The following is a 22,461-nucleotide window of genomic DNA, read 5'->3' as shown; positions in this document are numbered from 1 at the left end:
GATGGGCTGGGCCCCACAGGCTCCCTGAACACTGAGTTACTTTGGTAATTACAGGGCTAGTGGTTTGGGTGATAGAATAGAATAGACTATGCAAAAGAATCTGGTTTTACCTGTGCACTGATTCATGTCGTAACTGTTCAGTTAAAACAGGATCAGCCTTGTCCATTCTAATCGGGCAATTGCACAACCCTCTAAAAGGAACGAATGCAACTATCTTTGACACTCCCTGAGGCCACACCCTCCTAAGCAATGCACCTGGCTAGAGAGGCAGGAGGATGCCTGTTTGTGGTGTCACTCTGATCATTACAGGATACATTTCCACTCTGCAGTGACATCCACACCAAGTCCATGCTGAGATTCAAAATCCCCGCATTGCCTTAAGCAGGGATAGACTGAATGGGATTCCTGGTCTGGGAAGAGGAAACTCAGAGCCAAACTGCCTGGCGTAAACCTGGACAAAGACAGTGAGTCCGGATGAAATGTTCACAAGCCTCATCTTCATTCTCTGCTCTGTGATTGCACCTCTTCTCACAGGTAAATGGCCAAAATGCTCAAAGGCGACACAGCTACAATAACAAGTACATTTTGGGGAGGAGGGCTGCAAATATCTTTTCTTGCTTTTTAACATTTATTTTAGTCAAATTGCGAGGGTCAATCCAGTTTGTAAAAAATTAAGAAGAGGTGGTTTGGCATTGTAAATCTGTGTCTGCGTTAACACTGCAACAATCAGATTGAAAAGGGAATTTGTAAACAAATTACAGAGAGGAACTATCAGATTCCAAGGAGGATTTCAATTTTGAGACAAGGCAGATAATGTGCATCTAGGATCTTTTTGTAGTATTCCCAGTTTGTGAGGCACAGCTGCAGGTTTAGAGCCCAAGTTTAAATTTTTTTGCTTAGTAACATGTAAGGTGCATCACAAGGCTGTAGATACCTTGAAGGACTGTAAGCATTTCTATCAAAGAAAATCTGTGGGAATCATTCATTTAACATCAGTGCCTGACAGCTCAGATTCATGTGGTTCTGTGTTTCCTAAGTCGGTCATCTCCGCTTTGGGATCATGTTGTGTCTTGCCCAGCTCCTTCCTACTCTATGCAGCTCTCAGAAGTGGCTAATAGTTTTGCATGAGCCAAGAACAGACTCTCCATGGATTCTTTAATTACCCAACATGCATTTCCTGTTTTCCCATAAAGGGAAGGTGAAATGTTGACCCCATTTCAGTGATACAATTTAATGTTCTAAAACAAAGTCTTTTGCACACCCTGAATGTGGAATGGGGAAGAATATGATGGTTGTTTTTAAAGTGTGACAAAACTGGCTACATTTTGAAAAATTGCAAAAAATCCCTCTTTTTAATTTTCCTGTGCATAAGGAGTAGAGATATTGACCACAATCCTTGTTCTGGTTTTAGGAAACCTAGATCTTCCTATTCCCTTTCTCTGTTTCTGAATAGTCTTCTAAAACAGCGTCTCTCAACCTTTCCAGACGTACTGTACCCTTTTCACCTCACTTTAAAACTACTTGCTTACAAAATGAGACATAGAAATACAAGTGTCACAGCACACAATCACTGAGAAATTGCTTACTTTCTCATTTTTATCACATACATTGTAAAATGAATAATTTGGAATATAAATATTGTATTTTCATTTCAGTGTGTAGGATAGAGAGCAGTATAAAATCATTGCATGAAATTTTAATTTGTATCAACTTCACTAGTGCTTTTTATGTAGCCTGTTGTTAAGCGAGGCAAATACCTAGATGAATTGATGTACCCCAGGGGAGACATCTGCATACCTCCATGGGTATGCATACACCTGACTGAGAAACATTGTCCTAAACAATTATTTGTTGGAGCACCAGCAGTTGACCAATCAAGAAGGAGATTATTCTCGACATAGTGCTGATAGTATAGTTACCTTTTAAGAATCTCCTGAATATTATTTAGGACTTAAAAGAATGCAATTACATTATACATCCATGGGGAAAGGAAGGTACCAAAGTCTAGTCCAGAGACATTGACTTTTATGAAGGGAAACTTCCCAAAAAATGAGGAGGCTCATCAAAAAGACCCTAAAGTGAAAGGGGAAGAAATTAAAATCCTTAGATTTGGCATGGAAGCTTCTTAATTCTATCATATAGATTCCCCAGGACAATGTGAACCCCCTAAATAGGGGAAAGGAACAGAAGGCAAGAAATGAACCAGAAGGCAAGATGAATAGATTTTAAGAGACCACTGGATTTTCTGTTCTGACCTTCTACACAACAGGGTTCTTTCCTCCTGTACTGAATCCAAAGCCTTGTATTTGGCTAAAGCATGTCTTCCAGAAAGATATCAGATCTTGATATGAAGACATAGAGGCCTGGTTTATACTACATTGGAAGGTAGAAGTAAGATGAGCAACTCCAGTTACGTAAATTATGTAGCTGGAGTCGACATATCCTACATCACATTTCTGTGCTGTCCATGCAGTGGGGGGCTGATGGGAATAAATGCTCCCATCGGCTTCCCTTACTTCTCGTGAGAAGCAGAAGCACCAGTGTTGACGGGTGCCCTCTGAGTTCGATTTTGCAGGTCTACACTAGACCCGCTAAATTGAACCCCGGAAGATCAACCGCGGCAGCGTTGATCTTCCACATGGTGTAGACGTGCCCTAAGAGATTAAGAATCCACCATTTCCTGAGGTAGCATGTCTCCATGATAATCATCCTCACTGCTAGCATTTGTTCCTGATGTCTAACTTGAAATGCGTCTGGCTTTCACTTTCAGCCATTGGTTCTTGTTTTGGTGTTTTCCCTTTAGATTAAAAAACTCCTTAGCACCTGACATTTTCTCCCCAAAGAGGAGCATCATAATAAAGCTCCTTCACCATCAGGCCTTTTCTTTAGTCCTTGAATAAATTTTGTGTCTCCCTTCTGCACCCTCTCCAGTTTTTCAACATTCTCTGCCAAATCTAGACTGCAGAACCACACAAAGTAGTCCAACACTCTCCCCAAGGCAGTGTAAACATCTTGCAGACTTGAGGGCCATTAGGGCCCATTGTGTTCAGTTCCCGCTCTCCTGTTTAGGATCCTAGGGTTGATCACAGCGTTTCCTTGTCATTTTTGATGGGGCATCTGTGTCTGGGTGGCTGGGAGTGCTTACTGATAATTGTTGGTTTGGTTTGTTAATAGAAACACTGAACTATGTGTCCTGTGTATATTCCTGGAACAGTGACTCAGTGCACAGAGACCTACAGGGTGGCCTTAGCAGTGCTTCTCAACCTTTTCTTTTATAAAGTACACCCTTTAAAAAAATTATAATTATCCTCAGTACCTACAGTTTTCAGACACACAATTTTTTTTCTATCATTGCAATACATTTGTTTAAACAACGTAATCGTAGCTGGGCAAGCAATGAAATTTTTGGGTGTAAAAAGTACAAAAATAATAAAGTGCTGTAAAACTTAAAACAAAAATTCAAAGTTTTCTCCAAATTTCAGTTGTGTTGAAGTACTCTCCAGAATTCTTTTGAATACCCGTAAGGGTACTTGTACCACTGGTTGAGAAACACTGGTTTTTAGCTAGTTGCCAAGTGTCTTTCCTGGTACATCCTGGTACCCTGGGTGTCCCTAGTCTGGGAACGCTCCTGGTATGGAGGAGGAAGTGGCTCTGGGCATGGCCACTCCTACTCCTCCCTACCTGGGGGAACATCAGTGTGCTGAGCCGCTTTCCCCACCACACCCATAGTGGTGGGGGGCAGTGCTTGGGAGCAGCAGGGAGCTCAGAGCCACATGTGCCCCCAGGAAGGGGGGTCGCAGATAAACAACCCACTCCCTCATGCCCCGCAGCAATCTCCCTGGCCTGGCAAAATCTTTAATCCGGCATACCCCGTTTCGAGAGGTGCCAGATTAAAGAGGCTCGAGTGTAATTCATTTGAGGAAATCCGGAAGAGGAGGATTTGTAAAGTGATCTGGCCAGAGGGCCAGCTCAAATCATCATCACACCGCCTCTCGGAAGCCCAGAGGAGGACCATGGGGCAGAGCTGCTGAACTGCCATCTCATGCCATGAGGGCTGCTCTGGGTTGGCGAGACAACCGTAACATCCCTGCGTGTGAGGCCGTGCCCGGCGTGGTGCATGCCGAGCTCCGGAGTGGCAGTGCGGAGGACAGTCTCTAAATCCTTTTGTTCTGCGATACTCACTTAGCAAAAGGTCACAGTTGTTTTTTTCTCCTGGGTGGAATCCTAGGTGAAGACGACCTGCTGCCAGCCCCTCAAAATGTCTCTATCCACTCGACCAACATGAAGCACTTCCTGACCTGGAGCCCAGTGACAGTTCCTGGAGAAACTGTGAGATACTCCGTTGAGTTCCAGGGGTAACGCTCCTGTTTTTTCTCCCCTCCCTGGATGCTAGTTAGACAAAAGCCCTGCATCACCTGCACGTGGCATACATAGGTCTATACACACTGATGCAGGAGAAATGTGACAGTGGCATAAAAAATAATGCAGGGGTGAGAGAACGTTGGGATCTGCATGTGCCCAGGTCAGTTCCGCTCCTTGCTGGCTGATTCTCCCCCCCCCCCCCGCTCCTGCCCAGCCCCACTCCCCCCGACCCTCCTCCCGATCTCCCCTGGCCAGCCCCGCTGCTCCTAACCCCCTATCCCCCTACCAGCCCTGCTTCCTGCCGGCTGCCGCTCTGATCTCCCCCAGCCAGCCCCACTGCTCCTGACCGTCCCTGACCAGCCCTGCTTCCCGCTGGCTGCCCCCCACCCCGGATCTCCCCTGGCCAGCCCCGCTGCCCCCGCCAGCTCTGTTCCCATCCCCCCCATCTCCCTGCCAGCCCCGATTCCCTCCCAGCTGGTCCCTTCTCTCCCCTCCCCCCTCCCCCTGGATTAAGTGTGTTCAGTATTTTTTCTGAAGCTACCTGGTAACCCTAGCGCTAGGCGCTTCAGAGGGAACAAACAGAAAGGGCAGTCATCAAGTGAGCCATCCCTGGCAATCATCAAGTCCTGTCTGCGCTAGAATTTGGATCATGTAAATATTAAACTGTGCCTAAAAATTCAAGCTTAGACATGCCCTCCGGGGTCAAATTCCCCCCGGGAAGAGCCCAGCATATGGCTTGTGAGCCACTGGAAGGCCACGAACGTTTTCCAATGCGCCTTGTATTTGTGGCAGGGAGGCTGACAGAATTGCTGGGCCCCTAGGCAAGATGCGGGGGGCAGCAGGGGGCCCCATGCTCCTGTAAGCAGCAGGGCCTCTGTTGGAAGGGGCTGGGCTGGGGCTCCACCATTACCTGCTGCCACAACAGTGGCTGGGAGTCCCAGGACCTTAATCACCAGGCCCTAGGTGAGTTGCCTCCTTCCTCACTCTCCCTCCCGCCCCCCATTGGCCGGCCAGACTTCCCGCTGTGCTGTATGCTCTCCCTCTGCAAATGCATGTCACCCTTCATGCACTTCTGGTAAGAAGGAAAACCTGGAGCAGATTTCTGTACCCAGGTGAAGCCGGTGGTGGGTACATCCTTAGAGGACATGGGAGGTGTAAGGGCTGGGGATAGACGTGAGTTATTTTACCCTGTATTGCCTGTGGGCTTTTCTTTGTTCTGCCCAGGGAGTACGAACGAACGTATGTCAACAAGAGCTGGATCCCCATCAGCGAGTGTTCGCTTATCATGGTGACACAGTGCAACGTGACAGACGACATTTCTGCCAATGTGCCCTATAACCTGCGTGTGAGGGCAAAGCTCGGGTCTCAGGGTTCAAAGTGGAGCGCCCTCGATGAGCTCTTCGATCGCAAAATGAGTAAGCTCTCTGCCCCTGGGGATAAGTGATATGAAAGGTGTTCATTTTTTAAAAACATTGTTTTCATTGGTGTTGAAACAGGAAATCAATTCACCCGGTGAGTACAGAGAGGGAATAATGAATTGCAGCTCTGTGGGTAAATTGTGTATTCATATCTCATTGATACATAAAATAGATACTTTTTATTTACTAGTGATCACTTGGAATTCTTAAAATCAGAACATATTGATAAATGTTATTTTAAAATTAAATTCCTTAGCAAAAGTAATACAAAATGTAGACTCGTAGAAATGTAGGACTGGATGGAACCTCGATAGGTCATCTTGTCCTGTTCCCTGCACTAAGGCAGGACTACATGTTATCTGGATCATCATCTGGATCATCTCCGACAAGTGATTGTCAAACCTGTTCTCAAAAACCTCCAGTGACAGAGATAACATAAGAACAGAAGAATGGCCAAACTGGGTCAGACCAAAGGTCCATCTAGCCCAGTATCCTGTCTGCTGACCGTGGCCAATGCCAGGTGCTCCAGAGAGAGGGAACGCAACAGGTAATCATCTCGTGATCCCTCTCCTGTCATCCATTTCCAGACAGAGGCTAGAGACACCATTCCTACCCAGCCTGGCTTGTGTAGAGAGGCTGCCGGAAAGTAGTCAATCAGAGCCCATCAGGCTAAGTTAAAAGGAGCTGCAGGGTCTGAGTAGAGCAGTTGCTGCTGGGGACCAGAAGGGCGAAGGAGAAATAGTGGAAGGCTGTGAGACCCCACAGGTAAAGAAACTGGAGAGAAACCCTGATCCAGCAGGGACAGGACTGGAAAGCTCTCCAGGAAAAGAGGCTTGGGCCAAAGAACCTTGACAAAAAGGGGGCAGAAACCATTACAAGTTCTCCAGGCAAAGAGGCTTGAGAGAAGACTCTGAGAAGCCAGGACAGATACTGAGAAACTGTCTAGGCAAAGAGGCCTGGCAGAGACCCTGCTCAAACAGGGAACAGACAGAGAACCCAAGAAGGTGGTGGGATAGAGTGGGCAGCAGCCCAGGGAATATGGCAGTAGCAATCAGTAAAGAAAACAGCATGTGGGCTGCTACTTCTAGGGTCCCTGGTTTGGAACCCCAAGTAATGGGTGGGACCAACACTTCCCATGGGTGAAGCGTCCAAAGCCCTGACCAAGGATGGAGCTGAAGACCCTGGAGCAGACCAACCATTTGTAAGCCTGAGGTCTGGAGTGACATAGCCCACGTGTGGCATAGCAGGAGGACTGCACCATGGAGGGTTACAGCCAACAGGCGGCGCTCACGCGAGGTGAATGGCCCTTGTCACAGTGTCGTTTTTTATATTTGTCTTTATTGAATTCCATCCTATGTATCAGAAATGGCATGGGGTGCTCCAGGGCTCAACCTGGACCAAGTCACACCAGGTCTAGGTCACACGCATTTGTGGCAACAACTTGTTCCTCAGAGTCTCATCTTTCATTGTAAAGAAAAGAGGGTCTCCAGCTCTTTTGGTTGTGGTGAACTCCTTGCACGTGGGATCTGATTGCACCCTGTGCACATTGCTAAGTCTGAACACCGCTGTGCTGTCTGCTCAGTGTGGGGGAGAATGAACGCCAGCAAGTGCCTTTCTCTACAGGAATTTGGCTAGAGGCATGTTCTCCGGCCTCTTGTGGGGAAGGCATGTTGGCCCAGATTCTCAGCTATGGCCAAAGAACACAGGCTGCAAGTTGCAGGGAATGTATGTGTGCAAAGGTGACTCAAAGGTCCTTTCCACATTGGAATGCCAGGGCATTTATGTGTGCCCGTCTAGTGACCAGGGCCAGCTCGAGCCATTCTTGCGCCCCGGGCGCTCGGCACATGCGCAGCCCCCACCCCGGACACCCAGCAGCCCCAAAAGGCTAGGGACCACTGAGTAGTTAGTAGTTGGGTGTCCAAACTTTGCTCCTATAATATTGCAAAAATGGAAGGCTTAATTCCAGAACTGTACCAAGCCTTGACTATCATACTAGCCATGAAACAAGAGTCCTTTACAGCAGCGTTACACACTAAACTGCAAGAAAAAAAAATCACATCTAAGATAAAAGTCATATGCAGGAAACAGACTGCCTGGTTTCTATCCACAAGCCCCACTGTTCTCAACAGCAGCTGCAAGGTTCAGCACTTTGGAAAATCAGGCCAATAGAAAATATCAGAGAGAGGAGTTTCAAAGAGTGTGTTCTGGACCTTGGGACACAGTTAGCATTTCTTGCATGGAAGTATCATGGAATCATAGAATACTAGAAATGGAAGGGACCTCGAGAGGTCATTGAGTCCAGTCCCCTGTCTTCACAGCAGGCCCAGCTACCATCTAGATCATTCCTGATAGATATCTGTCTAACCTGCTCTTAAATATCTCCAGTGATGGAGATTCCACACCCTACCTAGGCAATTTATTCCAGAGTTTAACCACCGTAACAGGAAGTTTCTCCTAATGTCTGACCTGAACCTCCCTCGCTGCAATTTAAGCCCATTGCTTCTTGTCCTGTCCTTGGAGGTCAATGAGAACAATTTTTCTCCCTCCTCCTTGTAACACCCTTTTAGGTAGTTGAAAATCGCTATCACATCCCCACTCAGTCTTCTCTTTTCTAATCTAAACAAGCCCAATTCTTTCAGGCTTCCCTCATAGCTCATGGAGAATAGTGATAGAAATGTAGCCGTGTTAGTCTGGGGTAGTTGAAGCAAAATGCAGGACAATGTAGCACTTTAAAGACTAACAAGATGGTTTATTAGATGATGAGCTTTCGTGGGCCAGACCCACTTCCTCAAATCAAATAGTGGAAGAAAGTAGTCACAACCATATATACCAAAGGATACAATTAATTGTATCCTTTGGTATATATGGTTGTGACTACTTTCTTCCACTATTTGATCTGAGGAAGTGGGTCTGGCCCACGAAAGCTCATCATCTAATAAACCATCTTGTTAGTCTTTAAAGTGCTACATTGTCCTGCATTTTGCCTCATAGCTCATGTTTTCCAGATCTTCTCTGGACCGGTCTGGTCTGGTTTCTCAGCACCCTCTGCCCTAGCTAGTTTTGCAGTTATTGCCTGGATGGGGCCTTCAAACAAAACAGTTGCTCCCCCCCTCTTCCCAGAAAACACTTCAGGTTTGGACAACTCAGCTATTGCTAAATGCCTTCACCTGATGCTAGGATAAAACCCACCCTTGCCCTGGGGCCCACTACTATCTCTAGAGACAAAGCAGGGTAGAGAGGGAGGAAGATCAAGGGAAAGCACCTCAGTGAAGCAATTGGCTGCTAATGCTGAGCGGTGACAGCTGAAGAGGAGTTGCCAAAGGGAGCGTTTCTTGCCTCTCCCCCACTCTGGGCTCGTTGGTGATGGTAATAGTGCGTTTCTGTGTTGACAGCTCTCCTCACGCCACCCTTGATGAGAGTCTTTGCAGACGGGTATCACTTGTTGGTGGAGCTGGAAGACCTGGGTCCAGCCTTTCAATTCCACGTCGTCTATTGGAGGAAGGGCCGGGAAAGTTGGGTGAGTTTTGCCCTGGCTCTCAGAAGAGAACGGAGAGTGCTGCATGGCTTGGAAGGAACGCGCGTGGAATATGTTCCCTCCTCCCTCTCTGATCCCACGCTAAAGCATGTAGCAGCTATGATCACGAACTGATGTGCAAGGCCGGCAGGCAGAACCGACCCTGGGACCTCTGGAGCTTAGTGCCTGAGCCTCTACTGCTTGGAGCAAAAAGCCAGCTAAGGCTTGGGAGAAAACTTATTCGCCCTCTTTGTACGTGGTCTAAGTGCCACCACATGGGACAGTGAACCACACCCAGTAGGTGTGTGGGTTACATGTTTGGTTATGCAGACCTGCTGATGCGGCGGGAGGGGGGCAAAGGGGGAAGCTGCCTTGGGGCCTGCCTGTTTAAAAGGGCTTGGTTGTCGTCACAACAGTGGCAGCGGTCAGAGCCCTGGGCCCTTTAAATCATTGCTGGAGCCCTGGGCAGCATGCACCAGGCAGCACTGAAGAGCTAACTGGGGAACCTAGCCCCAGCCCTGCCCCCTCCCTGCCTTAGCTGGCTTTTCTCTCCTAGGGCCCAGAGAAGTCTGTCAGCTGCCCTGCAGTTATGTAACTGGAGAGGAAGTCCCTGTCCAAGGCAGCTGCCATTTTGTGCTTCATTTCTCATGTAGGAAGTCACAGAGCAGGTCTCTAACACTTTTATAGAGACTTGTTCATTCCATGTTTAAGTTTTTATTTGTAAGGTACAAGTCATCAGGACCAAGAAACATTCTCTTTGCTCTGTGTGTGTGTGTGTGTTTGTGAGAGAGAGAGAGAACGAGAATGAGAACGAGAACGAGAACGAGAACGAACACACACACACATTGCACCATTACAATTAAAATAGTGACAGAGTCAAGATGTCTGCCATACGGGTAGGTCTGACTGACCTGCCCGTGCCCTAGGCAGGCTGTGGTTTGTAGATTCTCAGGCCAGGAAGTCTTTGCTTTCATCTAGTCTGATCTGCATGGCACAGACCAGAGAACTGGCCCAACATCATTCCGAGAGCAGATCTTTTAAAAAAAAAACCCATCTAAACCTGATTTCAATTTCAGTGATGGAGAATCCACCAAGACTCTTAGTAAGTTGTTCCAATAGTTAATGATCCTCAAAAATTTCCATCTTTTTTCCCCAGACTGAATTTGTCTAGCTTCAACTTCCCCCAGCCATTGAATTGTATTTTTCTTTGCTAGACTGAAGGGCCCATTATTAAATATTTGTTCCCCAAGTAGATACTTAAACTCTAATCATGTCACTCCTTAATCTTTTCTTGGTTAAGATCAATAGATTGAGCTGCTTGAGTCTGTCATTAGAAGGCATTTTTTCCCTAATCTTCTGATCATTCTCTTGGCTCTTTTCTGAACCCTCTTCAATTTACCACCATCCTTCTTGAATTGTGGATGCCAGAGCTGGAGGTAGCTTTCCTGTAGCAGTCACACCTGAACCAAACACAGAAGTAAAATATCCTTTCTGCTCCTATTCCAGATTCCTGTTCATGCATCTCAGGATTGCATTAGCTCTTTTGTCCGCAGTCTCAATGGGTGCTCATATTCAGCTGATTACCCAAAGTCACCCTCAAATCTTTTTCAGAATCCCTGCTTTCCAGGGTAAAGGCCCCCCCCCCCATATGTACATATTCCGTATATATGGCCTACATTATTTGTTCCTAGATGTATCCATTTGCACCTCTTCAAATATATAGTGTTTGTTCGCATCCAGTTTACCAAGGAATTTGGAGTGCTCTGAATCAATGACCTGTCCTCTTCATTATTAAGCACTCTGTGAATCTGTCTCATCTGTAAGCTTCTCCAGTGATGATTTTGTTTTCTCCCAGGACTCTGATAAAAGTGTTGGCTAGTGGAGGCCAAGGAGTGATCCCTGCAGATCCCTACTGGAAACATTCCCCCTCCCCTTAGACTCAGACTTTGAGGCCAGAAGGAACCATCACAATCTAGTGTGACCTCCTGAAGGCTCACTCACTCCCGTGATAAATTCCTAACCTCTGGGGGTATGTCTACACAGCAGCGTTATTTCGGAATAACTGACATTATTCTGAAATAATAGTGCGCGTCTTTATTTTGAAATAATGGAGAGCTGGAGGACTTCTCACTTTGACTCCTGAAACCCTCATTTCACGAGGAGTAAGGGAAGTCGGAGGAAGAGTGTTCTTCCTGCTGCGTAGATAGCGCCAAAAGCCGAATTAAGCTATTTTGACTTAAGCTATGCAATTGACATAGTTGAAGTTGTGCCGATTAATTCAACTTTGGCCCTGCTGTGTAGACGTGCCCTGGCTGAGCTACTAAAGTCATAGAATCATAGAATACTAGGACTGGAAGGGACCTTGAGAGGTCATCGAGTCCAGTCCCCTGCCCTCATGGCAGGACCAAATACTGTCTAGACCAGTGGTCTCCAACCTTTTTACACCCAAGATCACTTTTTAAATGACAGACCAAGCCAAGATCTACTGCCCCGCCCCTTCCTTGAAGCCCTGCCCTCTCTCTTCTCCTCCTCTCCATCACTTGCTATCCCCAATCCTTATACTGCTACTTTAAAAAAAAATCCCACCATTCCTCGCAGCTACTCACCTATGCTGTTGCTCTGTGAGTAATTGCTCCTCAAATGAGGAAATCTAATGTAAATGTACTGCGCAGGTGCGCAGTTCAAAGAGGGCTCAAAAGCTACTCTTAGAGCCTCTGAGATCTACCGGTAGATCGCGATCTACTGGTTGGTGACCACGGGTCTAGACCATCCCTGATAGACATTTATCTAACCTACTCTTATTTATCTCCAGAGATGGGGATTCCACAACCTCCCTGGGCAATTTATTCCAGTGTTTGACCAACCTGACAGTTAGGAACTTTTTCCTAATGTCCAACCTAAACCTCCCTTGCTGCAGTTTAAGCCCATTGCTTCTTGTTCTATCCTCAGAGGCCAAGATGAACAAGTTTTCTCCCTCCTCCTTATGACACCCTTTTAGATATCTGAAAACTGCTATCATGTCCCCCCTCAATCTTCTCTTTTCTAAACTAAACAAACCCAATTCCTTCAGCCTTCCCTCATAGGTCATGTTCTCTAGACCTTTAATCATTCTCGTTGCTCTTCTCTGGACCCTTTCCAATTTTTCCACATCTTTCTTGAAATGAGGTGCCCAGAACTGGACACAATACTCCAATTGAGACCTAACCAGCGCAGAGTAGAGCGGAAGAATGACTTCTCGTGTCTTGCTCACAACACACCTGTTAAAATACATCCCAGAATCATATTTGCTTTCTTTGCAACAGCATCACACTGCTGACTCATATTTAACTTGTGGTCTACTATAACCCCTAGATCCCTTTCTGCTGTACTCCTTCCCAGACTGTCGCTTCCCATTCTGTATGTGAGAAACTGATTGTTCCTTCCTAAGTGGATCACTTTGCATTTGTCTTTATTAAACTTCATCCTATTTATCTCAGACCATTTCTCCAATTTGTCCAGATCATTTTGAATTATGACCCTATCCTCCAGATTAGTCGCAATCCCTCCCAGCTTGGTATCATCTGCAAACTTAATAAGCGTACTTTCTATACCAATATCTAAATCGTTGATGAAGATATTGAACAGAGCCGGTCCCAAAACAGACCCCTGCGGAACCCCACTTGTTATGCCTCAAATCATGGTTTAAAGACTTCAAGTTACTGAGAATCCACTTTTTATTCTAATTTAAACTAGCAAGTGCCCCAGGCTCCGTGGTGCAGAAGGCAAAAAACCCAGAGGGGCTCTGTCAGTCTGACCTGGGGAAAATTCCTTCATGATCAGCTACACAGAGCATGTGAGCCAGACACACACCTGCTAAAGAATTCCCTGTAGTAACTCAGAACCCTCCTCCTTCCATCTCTAGCCACTAGAGATATCTGCTAACAGCTGTTGCAGATGGGTCATATGCCATTGTAGGCAACCTCATCATACCATCCCCTCTATAAACGTCACAAACTTAAAACAAGTTAGGATTTTTGCCCCCACTGCTCCCTATGGAAGACTGGTCTAGAATTTCACTCCTCTGATGACTAGAAACCTTCATTTAACTTCAAGTCTAAACTTATTGATGGCCAATTCATATCCATTTGTTCTTGTGCCGGCATTGGCCCTTAAGTTAAATAACTCCTCCCTCTGTTCTGTTTATAGAGACCACTCATAACTCCCTTCAGCCTTTGTTTGGTAAAGATCTTGACTGATTTAACCTACAGTTTCCTCTTGTGAGGCAGGTTCTCCATTCCTCTAAATTTCATTTCCGCAAATTTGCGGAAATGAAATTTAATGTGGATAAGTGTAAAGTAATGCACATTGGAAAAAATAACCCCAACTATATGTACAGTATGATGGGGGCTAATTTGGCTACGACAAATCAGGAAAGAGATCTTGGAGTTATCGTGGATAGTTCTCTGAAAACTTCCACGCAGTGTGCAGCGTCGGTCAAAAAGGCAAATAGGATGTTAGGAATTATCAAGAAAGGGATAGAAAATAAGACACAGAATATCTTACTGCCCCTGTATAACACTATGGTACACCCACATCTTGAGTACTGTGTGGTCTCCTCACCTCAACAAAGATATTTTGGCCTTGGAAAGGGTTCAGAAAAGGGCAACTAAAATGATCAGGGGTTTGGAACGGGTACCATATGAAGAGAGGTTAAAGCGACTGAGACTTTTCAGTTTAAGAAAAGAGGAGACTAAGAGGGGATATGATAGAGGTATATAAAATCATGAGTGATGTGGAGAGGGTGAATAAAGAAAAGTTATTTATTAGTTCCCATAATAGAAGAACTAGAGGACACCAAATGAAGTTAATGGGTAGCAGGTTTAAAATTAATAAAAGAAAGCTCTTGCCAGAGGAGGCTGTGAAGGCTAGGACTATAACAGAGTTTAAAGAGAAGCTAGATAATTTCATGGAGGTTAGGTCCATAAAAGGCTATTAGCCAGGGGATAGAAATGGTGTCCCTGGCCTCTGTTTGTCAGAGGCTGGAGAAGGATGGCAGGAGACAAATCGCTTGATCATTGTCTTCGGTCCATCCTCTCTGGGGCATCTGGTGCTGGCCACTGTTGGCAGACAGGCTACTGGGCTAGATGGACCTTTGGTCTGACCCAGTACGGCCGTTCTTATGTTCTTACGTTCTTATGTTATGTTCTTCTCTGATCATTCGAATAACCCTTCTTTGAACCTCTTCCAGTCTGAATTCATCTTTCTGAAACATGGCAGGTCAAAACTGCTCACGGTCTTCCAGATGAGGTTTCACCTGGGCCTTGTATTATGACAGTAACACTTCCCTATTCCTTCCCAACCTTCTGATACTACACCCCCTTGATTCATCTCCTTTGCACGGAATGACGCAGCGGTCCTTTGGAAAAAATACTAATACAGTCACTCAGTGAGGACTGTGGCCTTGTCTACACAGCAAAGCTATACCTATTTAACTACACCTGGTGTTCTAAATGGATTTAATCTCTTGCAAGCCTATGTGCGGATCAATTGACATCGGTTTAAATCAGACTGATTTCAGGTTAGCTTAAATTGATTAGCAGCCATTAAGCTGAGCCAAATGTGCGTGATTGACACAGGAAAAAGAGCAACCACACAGGAATCTGAACCGGTCGAACTGTGTTGATTTTAAAAGCCGGATCAAGTTAAACCAAAGCAACTTTCTCATGTAAATAAAACGTGTTCACACAAGTGGGCAGGACTGAGCCGGCATGAGCAACTCTAGGTCTGGCATTTGCTGACATCTGCCTTTGCACCCTGGACCTTCTTTCCACACAAATGTTTTGTAATGTTTAATTTCCTAGGTATAAAAAACAATGTTCAACTATAACACTGTCCCTTCCTGCCTAAATGCAACACAAGCCGGCTGTGAGCCTGGCACCTTTAGCTGCCACTTGAGCTGGAGGATTACTTACATTAACAGGTAGCGGGGAAGCCTGATATCTGCTTTGGACCAGCCGCTAGAGGATGATATCACACCTGCAGGAACGCCTCGTTTTACAAACAGAATATCCAAACACATAACCGGGCATACTCATTCTGAGACAGCAAAGCTAAATGGCTGAGTTGTAACCCTGGATCCTGTTCACAGTTCAACCAAAAGCTAGCTTGTGCCCTAAGTCAATTCGTGCTTTGCTAAAATGAGTGGAGCTGAATATTTGCCTTCCTCTTGGAACAGGAATATGTGAGGACTTATGATGTGGGCTGTATATTACAGAGAAGTGTTATTGCTAGTTAGTAGAGGAGACGAGACTAGATCACAGGGTGTCCTGGCTCCCAGCCGTGGGCAGTGGGTGAAGGTCCAGCTGGGGAAAGCAGGCTCCAGGTCCGCCCCTTCTGCCCAAGGCCCTGCCCCTGAAGCCAAGTCCTGCCCATCTCCAGCCTGTTCCTTCCTGGCCACCTGGAGGCCCAGGGTTGCTGTGCTGCGGCCCCAGCCAGCCCTCTCCGGTGGCCAGGGAGCAGGGCTGCCATGCCACTGCTCCATCCCTCCCTGGCAGCCGGGCATGTAGGCAGTTTGGGGAAGGCAGTGCCCTTCCCTTGCCTACATTACCGGCTGCCCATGCTCCCAGCCCAAAATACCTCCTGGAGAAGGGTATTGGATGGGGAGGAGGTTCTGATTTTCTTGTGTCCTGTTTGTAATTCTGTGCAGACGCTCTGTGTGTGTGGCAGAGGGGGCTCAGCAGGCTCAATTGCATCTGGAGTTTTCACAGAATTAAAAGCAACTAGCAAAATGTATGGTTGTCCGGCGTTCTGTACTGGCTGGTGCACGCACGGGATAGCCTAGTATTGCTGTTAGTTAGCAGAGTCCCTCCTGAAGCGTAAGTGACAGAACCGCGTTTGGCGGGTTCACACACCCATTCAGTGGTTCGTTACAGTTCCAAGGAGGGGGATTCCTTAGTTCTTTATAAAACCAGCAACCTAGCAATGAATTTCGGTGGCAAACTAGTATGTTCAGCGTCCTCCTCGGCCTGTCGGGGGCAAGAGGCATGATGAATGTGTGACAAACGCCTGGACCGAGGGGACAGCCACGTGAAAATGGAACGCTGCAGGCGCCTCCCCTCAGTGCAAACAACTCTCCCATCCACTTTGACCTCAGTGTTTCAAGTCTGCATCTCGGATGTACATAAAGTAAAGGGATCCCCAAGCTACATGGCATGGAGGGGATTTTGGTCCAGAGAGGGGGGCAGAATAGCGGTGTGTCCGTCACTGCATTCTTGTCCTTGGAGTCCATCCCGGCCCTCACTCACTCCTCTCACCCACCTGTTTCTCACATTGGCCCTATGTGTGTGCTTGTTCCCCTCACTCGCAGGCCCTGGTATGGGCTAGTGAGTTCTCTCTCACATTTAATGGATGAAGCATCCAAGTAGGAGCATGGGGGTCACAGAGTTCTTCCTGGCTTCCCCTGCACCCTGGGTCCGCTGCCTAGCACTGAAGGCCCAGCAGCCTCCCCTCCCCCTTCACAATCTCCTGACACAGGCAGTCGCTTTGCTCAGGCCTCTGGTTGCCCTTGGCTGATGGTGCTTTTCATTCCACCCCTTTCTACCCCAGTAGCTGTCTAGTCTCTGCCACACTGGTTTCCCTACTCACCTGCCCCTCCATTTTCCTTTCTCTTGGCCTCTCCGTTCCCCTCCCCTCTCCCCACTCCTCTCTGAGTCCACCAGGCCTTTCTCCTCAGAGCCAAAACTTGGGCCTGCATTGTCCACCAGCCCCCGGCTCTGCAGGGCCCTGGGCGCTGAGCTGCTTGTCATTGCCTCTGGCAGGTGCACAATAAGACCGTGAAGAAAATCAGCTCCGTGGTGCATCTGGACAGCATGGAGGCCGGCGCAGAGTACTGTGTGACAGCCCAGACCTATGTAGAGGCCATCAACAGGAGCAGTAACTTCAGCCAGATGCAGTGCGTTCACGGGCCAGGTGATGACGCCACTTCCTCACCAGCAGAAGTGCAGTGACTTTCCTGTGCAGTGTAGCCCCCATCTCTCCTCTTCGCTTCCGCCTGCTGCCTCCTGTCCTGTACGCAGCCTGCTACAATGATTTGTTCCCTCAAGGGAGAGAAGAATTTACCCCTTTTCCTACTGTCACCCTCTCCCTCATGCTGGCAGGGCAGAGTTTGATTCTTTTGGGCCTCCTGGCTGCCCAGGGTCAGGGAGAAGGACAGGCCCTGCATTTCTCTGGGATCAGGATGTGGAATTGCGTTGCTTTCTCTCAAAGACTCTTGACTGAAGTCCTCCTTCCGTCCTTTGTCTCTAGATGGCAGCAGATCCACCTGGATGACAACTACCATGATGTCTTTCGCTGGATTTCTTATAGGTGTCTTGGCCCTGCCTTTCCTTGCCTGGAAAATGAGTCAAATCATCCAGTATTCCTGCTGCCCAGTCGTCGTCCTACCAGACACCCTGGTAACTTGTCTTCCTTGGTATTCCTGGGGAGCGGTAGAGTTAGGAAGAGAAAGAGATGGACTAAGGGGATGTTGCTCCAATGCTTAAAATGGAGCCGAAATCCAGATAGGCCCATTTCCAAACACAGCTGCCTGAAGTGAGATGCCTAAATCTAAAGGATAAGTTATGTATTCAGGGGAGTACAAGGTATTCCCAAGCCAGGTGTGCTAGAGTTGCCAGATGTCCAGTCAGAAACTGGGCTGGTACCATCCTGAAATGGGGACCCCCCCCCATTCCCCAGCCCCAGAAGACGTAAAAATGATCTCCAGTCATCAATGCAACTGGACAGCACAGCTGCCCGTAACGTGCATCGAGACCATACCAGGGAACTAGACGTGAATAAGATTGCTGACAGTCTCATCCTGAAAGCTACAGTGGGATGTAATGTCTTTAAACTGGGACGTTAGTGAAGATAGGCAACGGTTTAAAACAAATAAAAGGAAGTTCTCCACACAGCGCATAGTCAACCTGTGGAACTCCTTGCCTGAGGAGGTTGTGAAGGCTAGGACTATAACAGGGTTTAAAAGAGAACTAGATAAATTCATGGAGGTTAAGTCCATTAATGGCTATTAGCCAGGATGGGTAAGGAATGGTGTCCCCAGCCTCTGTTTGTCAGAGGGTGGAGATGGATGGCAGGAGAGAGATCGCTTGATCATTACCTGTTCGGTTCACTCCCTCTGGGGCACCCGGCATTGGCCACTGTCGGCAGACAGGGTACTGGGCTGGATGGACCTTTGGTCTGACCCAGTATGGCCGTTCTTATGTTCTTATAGCTTGTAGGTGACTGCAAGGACTTTAATATAATTCATAACAATGGAATTATTATTATTAAAATGGTAAAGATACCAATGATAGACACAGTCAATAACTAGAATTTGAAAGAAGTAGATAAATATGATGAAAATAGCCTCCTTCCAACACTGGTAGAAGCCTTCTCTTCCCCAAACACACACAGCTTTTCCAAAGCACCCACCGGCAGTCCCAAAGGTGATTCCTATGGATTCCAGCAACCAGTGTCCCTTGTAAGCTGTGCATTTGTGTGGCCACTCAGGAGAGATTCAAATGCCACCCAGCTGAGTAGCAGAGCACCCACAGCAAGGTTTTGTAACTACTGGTGGTGCATGTTCACACATGTCTTGATGCACATAGAAATTTATTCCGCACATGGATGGAAAAGATCATTAGAGGAACCATTGTCCAACACTCTAGAGGGGCAAGAACTGACAGTGTCTTCTGACAAGCTGCTTCCTGGGCATGTCATCCTGCCCTGATCTGCCTCTCCTCACTCTGGTGCACCAGCATTATGGTGTTTCTCTTTTCAGGGAGAGACTCAGCCAGGGGGGATAGTGAGATGCCCCCCAGAGGGGGATTTCCCAGGGCGGAAACTAGTCCCCTTTTGCAGGCTGCTGAAGCCTGTCCCCTAGGGAGCTCCCAGCCTTAGCTGCCATGGCCTAGACAGCTGCACTGTGGCCCCAGTGGCTTCTCTAGCAGACTGTGTCATCCCCAGGCAGATACCATCTGGAGACATGCTGGAATCAGGGCTGGCTCGAGCCATTCCTGCGCCCTGGGCAGCGGGCACGCGACCCATGCGCGGCTCTGCCCCCGGGCGCATGGCGCATGCGTGGCCCGGCCCTCCGGCACGCTGCGCACCTTACAGCTGCAATTGGGCGCGAGGTGCCTGATGGCAGCTCTACAGGGTGCTGTGTGGCTCCCGGCCCCGGGCACATGGCGCCTGATTGAGCTCTAAGGGGCCCCCCATAGGTTGGTGCCCCGGGCAGCTGCCCTAAAGCCCCCCCCCCCCCTTAATCCAGCCCTGGCTGGAATCATAGTCTGGAAAATCAGTGCGAGCTCGAGCAGAAATACTCTGCAAAGGGAGTGGATCCAGGGGCACCAAGACTCCTGGGGCTGACCCCGCTGGGAGCCATTGCTTTGCTTGTGCTGCCCGTTAGCCAGGTTTAACCTCAGGTCTGCAATCCAGCCATCAGGAGCCGGCCCGTCGCTGGCGTGCTGGGAAACTCCCGTTTCAGGGGCCGCTGGACCGTGCAGAGCTGGGGCTCTGGGGAGTTATGACAGACGAGGCAGAATTTAGGGCGGAAATGGCTCCAAAACACCCCTGCCGAACAACCCTGGGTCAGCATGGGCTGCCCGGATGCTTTGCATGTCTTTGTTTTCGCAGAAAATAAGGGAGTCCCCTGCACTGCTGATCCCCTGCAGGCGTGAGGAGACTGAGCGCTGCGACGTGGCTGTGCACGTGATTCCCCCGGAAGAGCGCCTCCGCGCGTGGATTCAGGATGCGCTTTAAAGCCGCCCAGAGATAATCAGCACCAAGTCGCCCAGCACCAAGATACACCATCTGCTTCACCAGCAGCAAACCATTGACACACGGCTCTGGCCGCTTGTGGGCGTGGTACGCAGGTTCCCAGTGCACAGCCTTAGGTTATGTCTACACAGAGGGATCAATGGGAAGCTTTCCGATGTAGGTGTGGATGCGAGTCACACCGATCGTGTGCACACAGGACTCCAGTTCTGTGGTCAGTCCACATGGGTGTGACCCTGGGAAACCTTTGAGGCCAACTGGCATGGGGCCCTCATCCTATAACTCACCTCAGGCCTCACATACTCGTTGCCCCAACACACTGCCACAGAGGTAAGGTATCACATATCTAGAAAACACGCGCCATGAGGGAAGACTGAAAGAACGGGGCTTGTTTAGTTTAGAAAAGAGAAGACTGAGAGGGGACATGATAGCAATTTTCAAGTACCTAAAAGGATGTTACAAGGAAGAGGGAGAAAAATTGTTCTCCTTGGCCTCTGAGGATAGGACAAGAAGCAATGGGCTTAAACTGCAGCAAGGGAGGTTTAGGTCAGACATTGGGAAAAACTTCCTGTCAGGATGGTGAATAAATTGCCTAGGGAGGTTGTGGAATCTCCGTCACTGGAGATATTTAAGAGCAGGTTAGACAGACACCTGTCAGGGATGATCTAGACAGTGGTTGGTCCTGCCATGAGGGCAGGGGACTGGACTTGATGACCTCTCGAGATCCCTTCCAGCACTATGATTCTATGATATAAACTGGTGATACACTGGTCCCTGAAACCATCACTGAGTACAGAGAGCTATAGATGTATGCTGGAAATATGTTCTTGAAGTGAATGATCTAAATCCAGCCTGCTCTAGAAAAAGGAATGTGTATTTACCTGCCTGACCAGCTTGGTCACAGGCAGAGGACAATGGAAGAACAAAGCCATCAAGTTAGATGAGCAGGCAGAAGACCGTTTTATAATCATACGGTGGGGGGGGGGGGGGGAGGGAAACACAGAATCTACACCCCAGGAAACCTTCCTGGCTTTTGAGGCAGAGACAAGGAACTTAAGAGTGATAAAAGGGGAGCAAAAAAGGCCTTTTACGGATCCATCCCCAAGGGGAGAAAGGGTACAGCATCCTTGGAGCCTGTGAAAGTGGATTCTCCTCATATGAAAGGCTAGGAAGGCTAGCACCTACATCAAGTTACAAAAACCACATAGGCAAAACCCGTCACTTTTTAAGATGATGTTCTAGTCATTAGAAAGTGTATTTTGTGTAACCAGGCCTGTCTCCTTTTCTCTTGCTTAGTATCACTTCAATCTCTGCCCTTTGTTAATAAACGTATTCTGGTTTTATTACAAAGCCACCTCAGTGCTGTGCATTACAGTGAGGGCTCCACTTTCATTTAATCTAACAGGCTGGTCTGTGCTCTGTCTCTCCGGAGGCAGAAAATTGAATTAGATCTGTGTGTGTCCAGTGAGAAATCTGTAAACCTCATTCTACAAGAAATAATGCGTGTTCTGAAATAGCTATTTCGAAATAAGGCGTGTGTGGATACTCCACTTCTTCTATTTTGAAATAGCCCCTCACCAGGGCCATTCGAAGTTATTCTTCCTGGAGCTCTAAATCAAGATAGGATGTCTACATTAGGGAAGCCTGCCTCGGACTAATTTTGAGGCTTTCCTGCAGCGTAGCTGTGCTATTTTGAAATAAGCTATTTTGGAATAACTCTTCCAGAATAGCTTATTTCAAAATAAGTGTGCAGTGTAGACATACCCTAGGGCTATGTCTACACTGGCTGCTCTTGCGCAAAAACTTGCTGCCTGACTACACTGGCCGCGTGTTCTTGTGCAAGTAAACTGACGTTCTAATGTATAAAATCAGGGCTTCTTGCGCCAGAACTCTGACGCTCCTGCTCAGGAATAAGCCCTTTTGCGCAACTGTTCTTGCGCAAGAGGCCAGTGTAGACAGGCAACGTGAATTTCTTACGCAAGAAAGCCCTATGGTTAAAACCATCGGAGCTTTCTTGGCAAGAGAGCGTCTACATTGGCAAGGATGCTCTTGCGCAAAAGCACATCTCTTGCGCAAAAGTACATACCAGTGTAGACGCCCTCTTGCGCAACTACTTTAATGCAAGAACTCTTGCGCTAAAGAGTTTTTGCGCAAGATCACGCCAGTGTAGACGTAGCCTAGGAGTGTGGGTTACATCTACAGTACAGCAGCAGTGCAAACTTCTTACATTCAAGATGACATGCTATCTTTTAACAAAACTGCCGCTCCTGAATCTCTATTTAATAATAATTAATCATATTCATCATCATACATTAAATTCCAAATTAAATGTTAGATTATATCAAGTTTATCACCTATTAACAACATCAAGGCTATTAA

The 22,461-nt window shown here is 47.6% G+C and overlaps 1 protein-coding gene across 1 annotated transcript; it reads left to right on the top strand.

Annotated features, from left to right (window-relative positions):
* Window positions 1-237: 237 nt before the first annotated feature.
* IL20RB (interleukin 20 receptor subunit beta) lies at window positions 238-21,432 on the top strand. Its single transcript, XM_006124607.4, has 7 exons — window positions 238-534; window positions 4,229-4,355; window positions 5,587-5,777; window positions 9,173-9,297; window positions 17,091-17,241; window positions 17,578-17,726; window positions 19,942-21,432. Exons 1-7 carry the CDS (start codon window positions 480-482, stop codon window positions 20,065-20,067), a joined length of 924 nt encoding a protein of 307 aa, XP_006124669.2. The 5' UTR covers window positions 238-479; the 3' UTR covers window positions 20,068-21,432.
* Window positions 21,433-22,461: the final 1,029 nt, after the last annotated feature.

The sequence above is a fragment of the Pelodiscus sinensis genome, chromosome 16 (assembly GCF_049634645.1).
Source record: "Pelodiscus sinensis isolate JC-2024 chromosome 16, ASM4963464v1, whole genome shotgun sequence".
NCBI lineage: Eukaryota > Metazoa > Chordata > Testudines > Trionychidae > Pelodiscus > Pelodiscus sinensis.
This window is presented reverse-complemented; position numbering and strand designations above follow the sequence as displayed.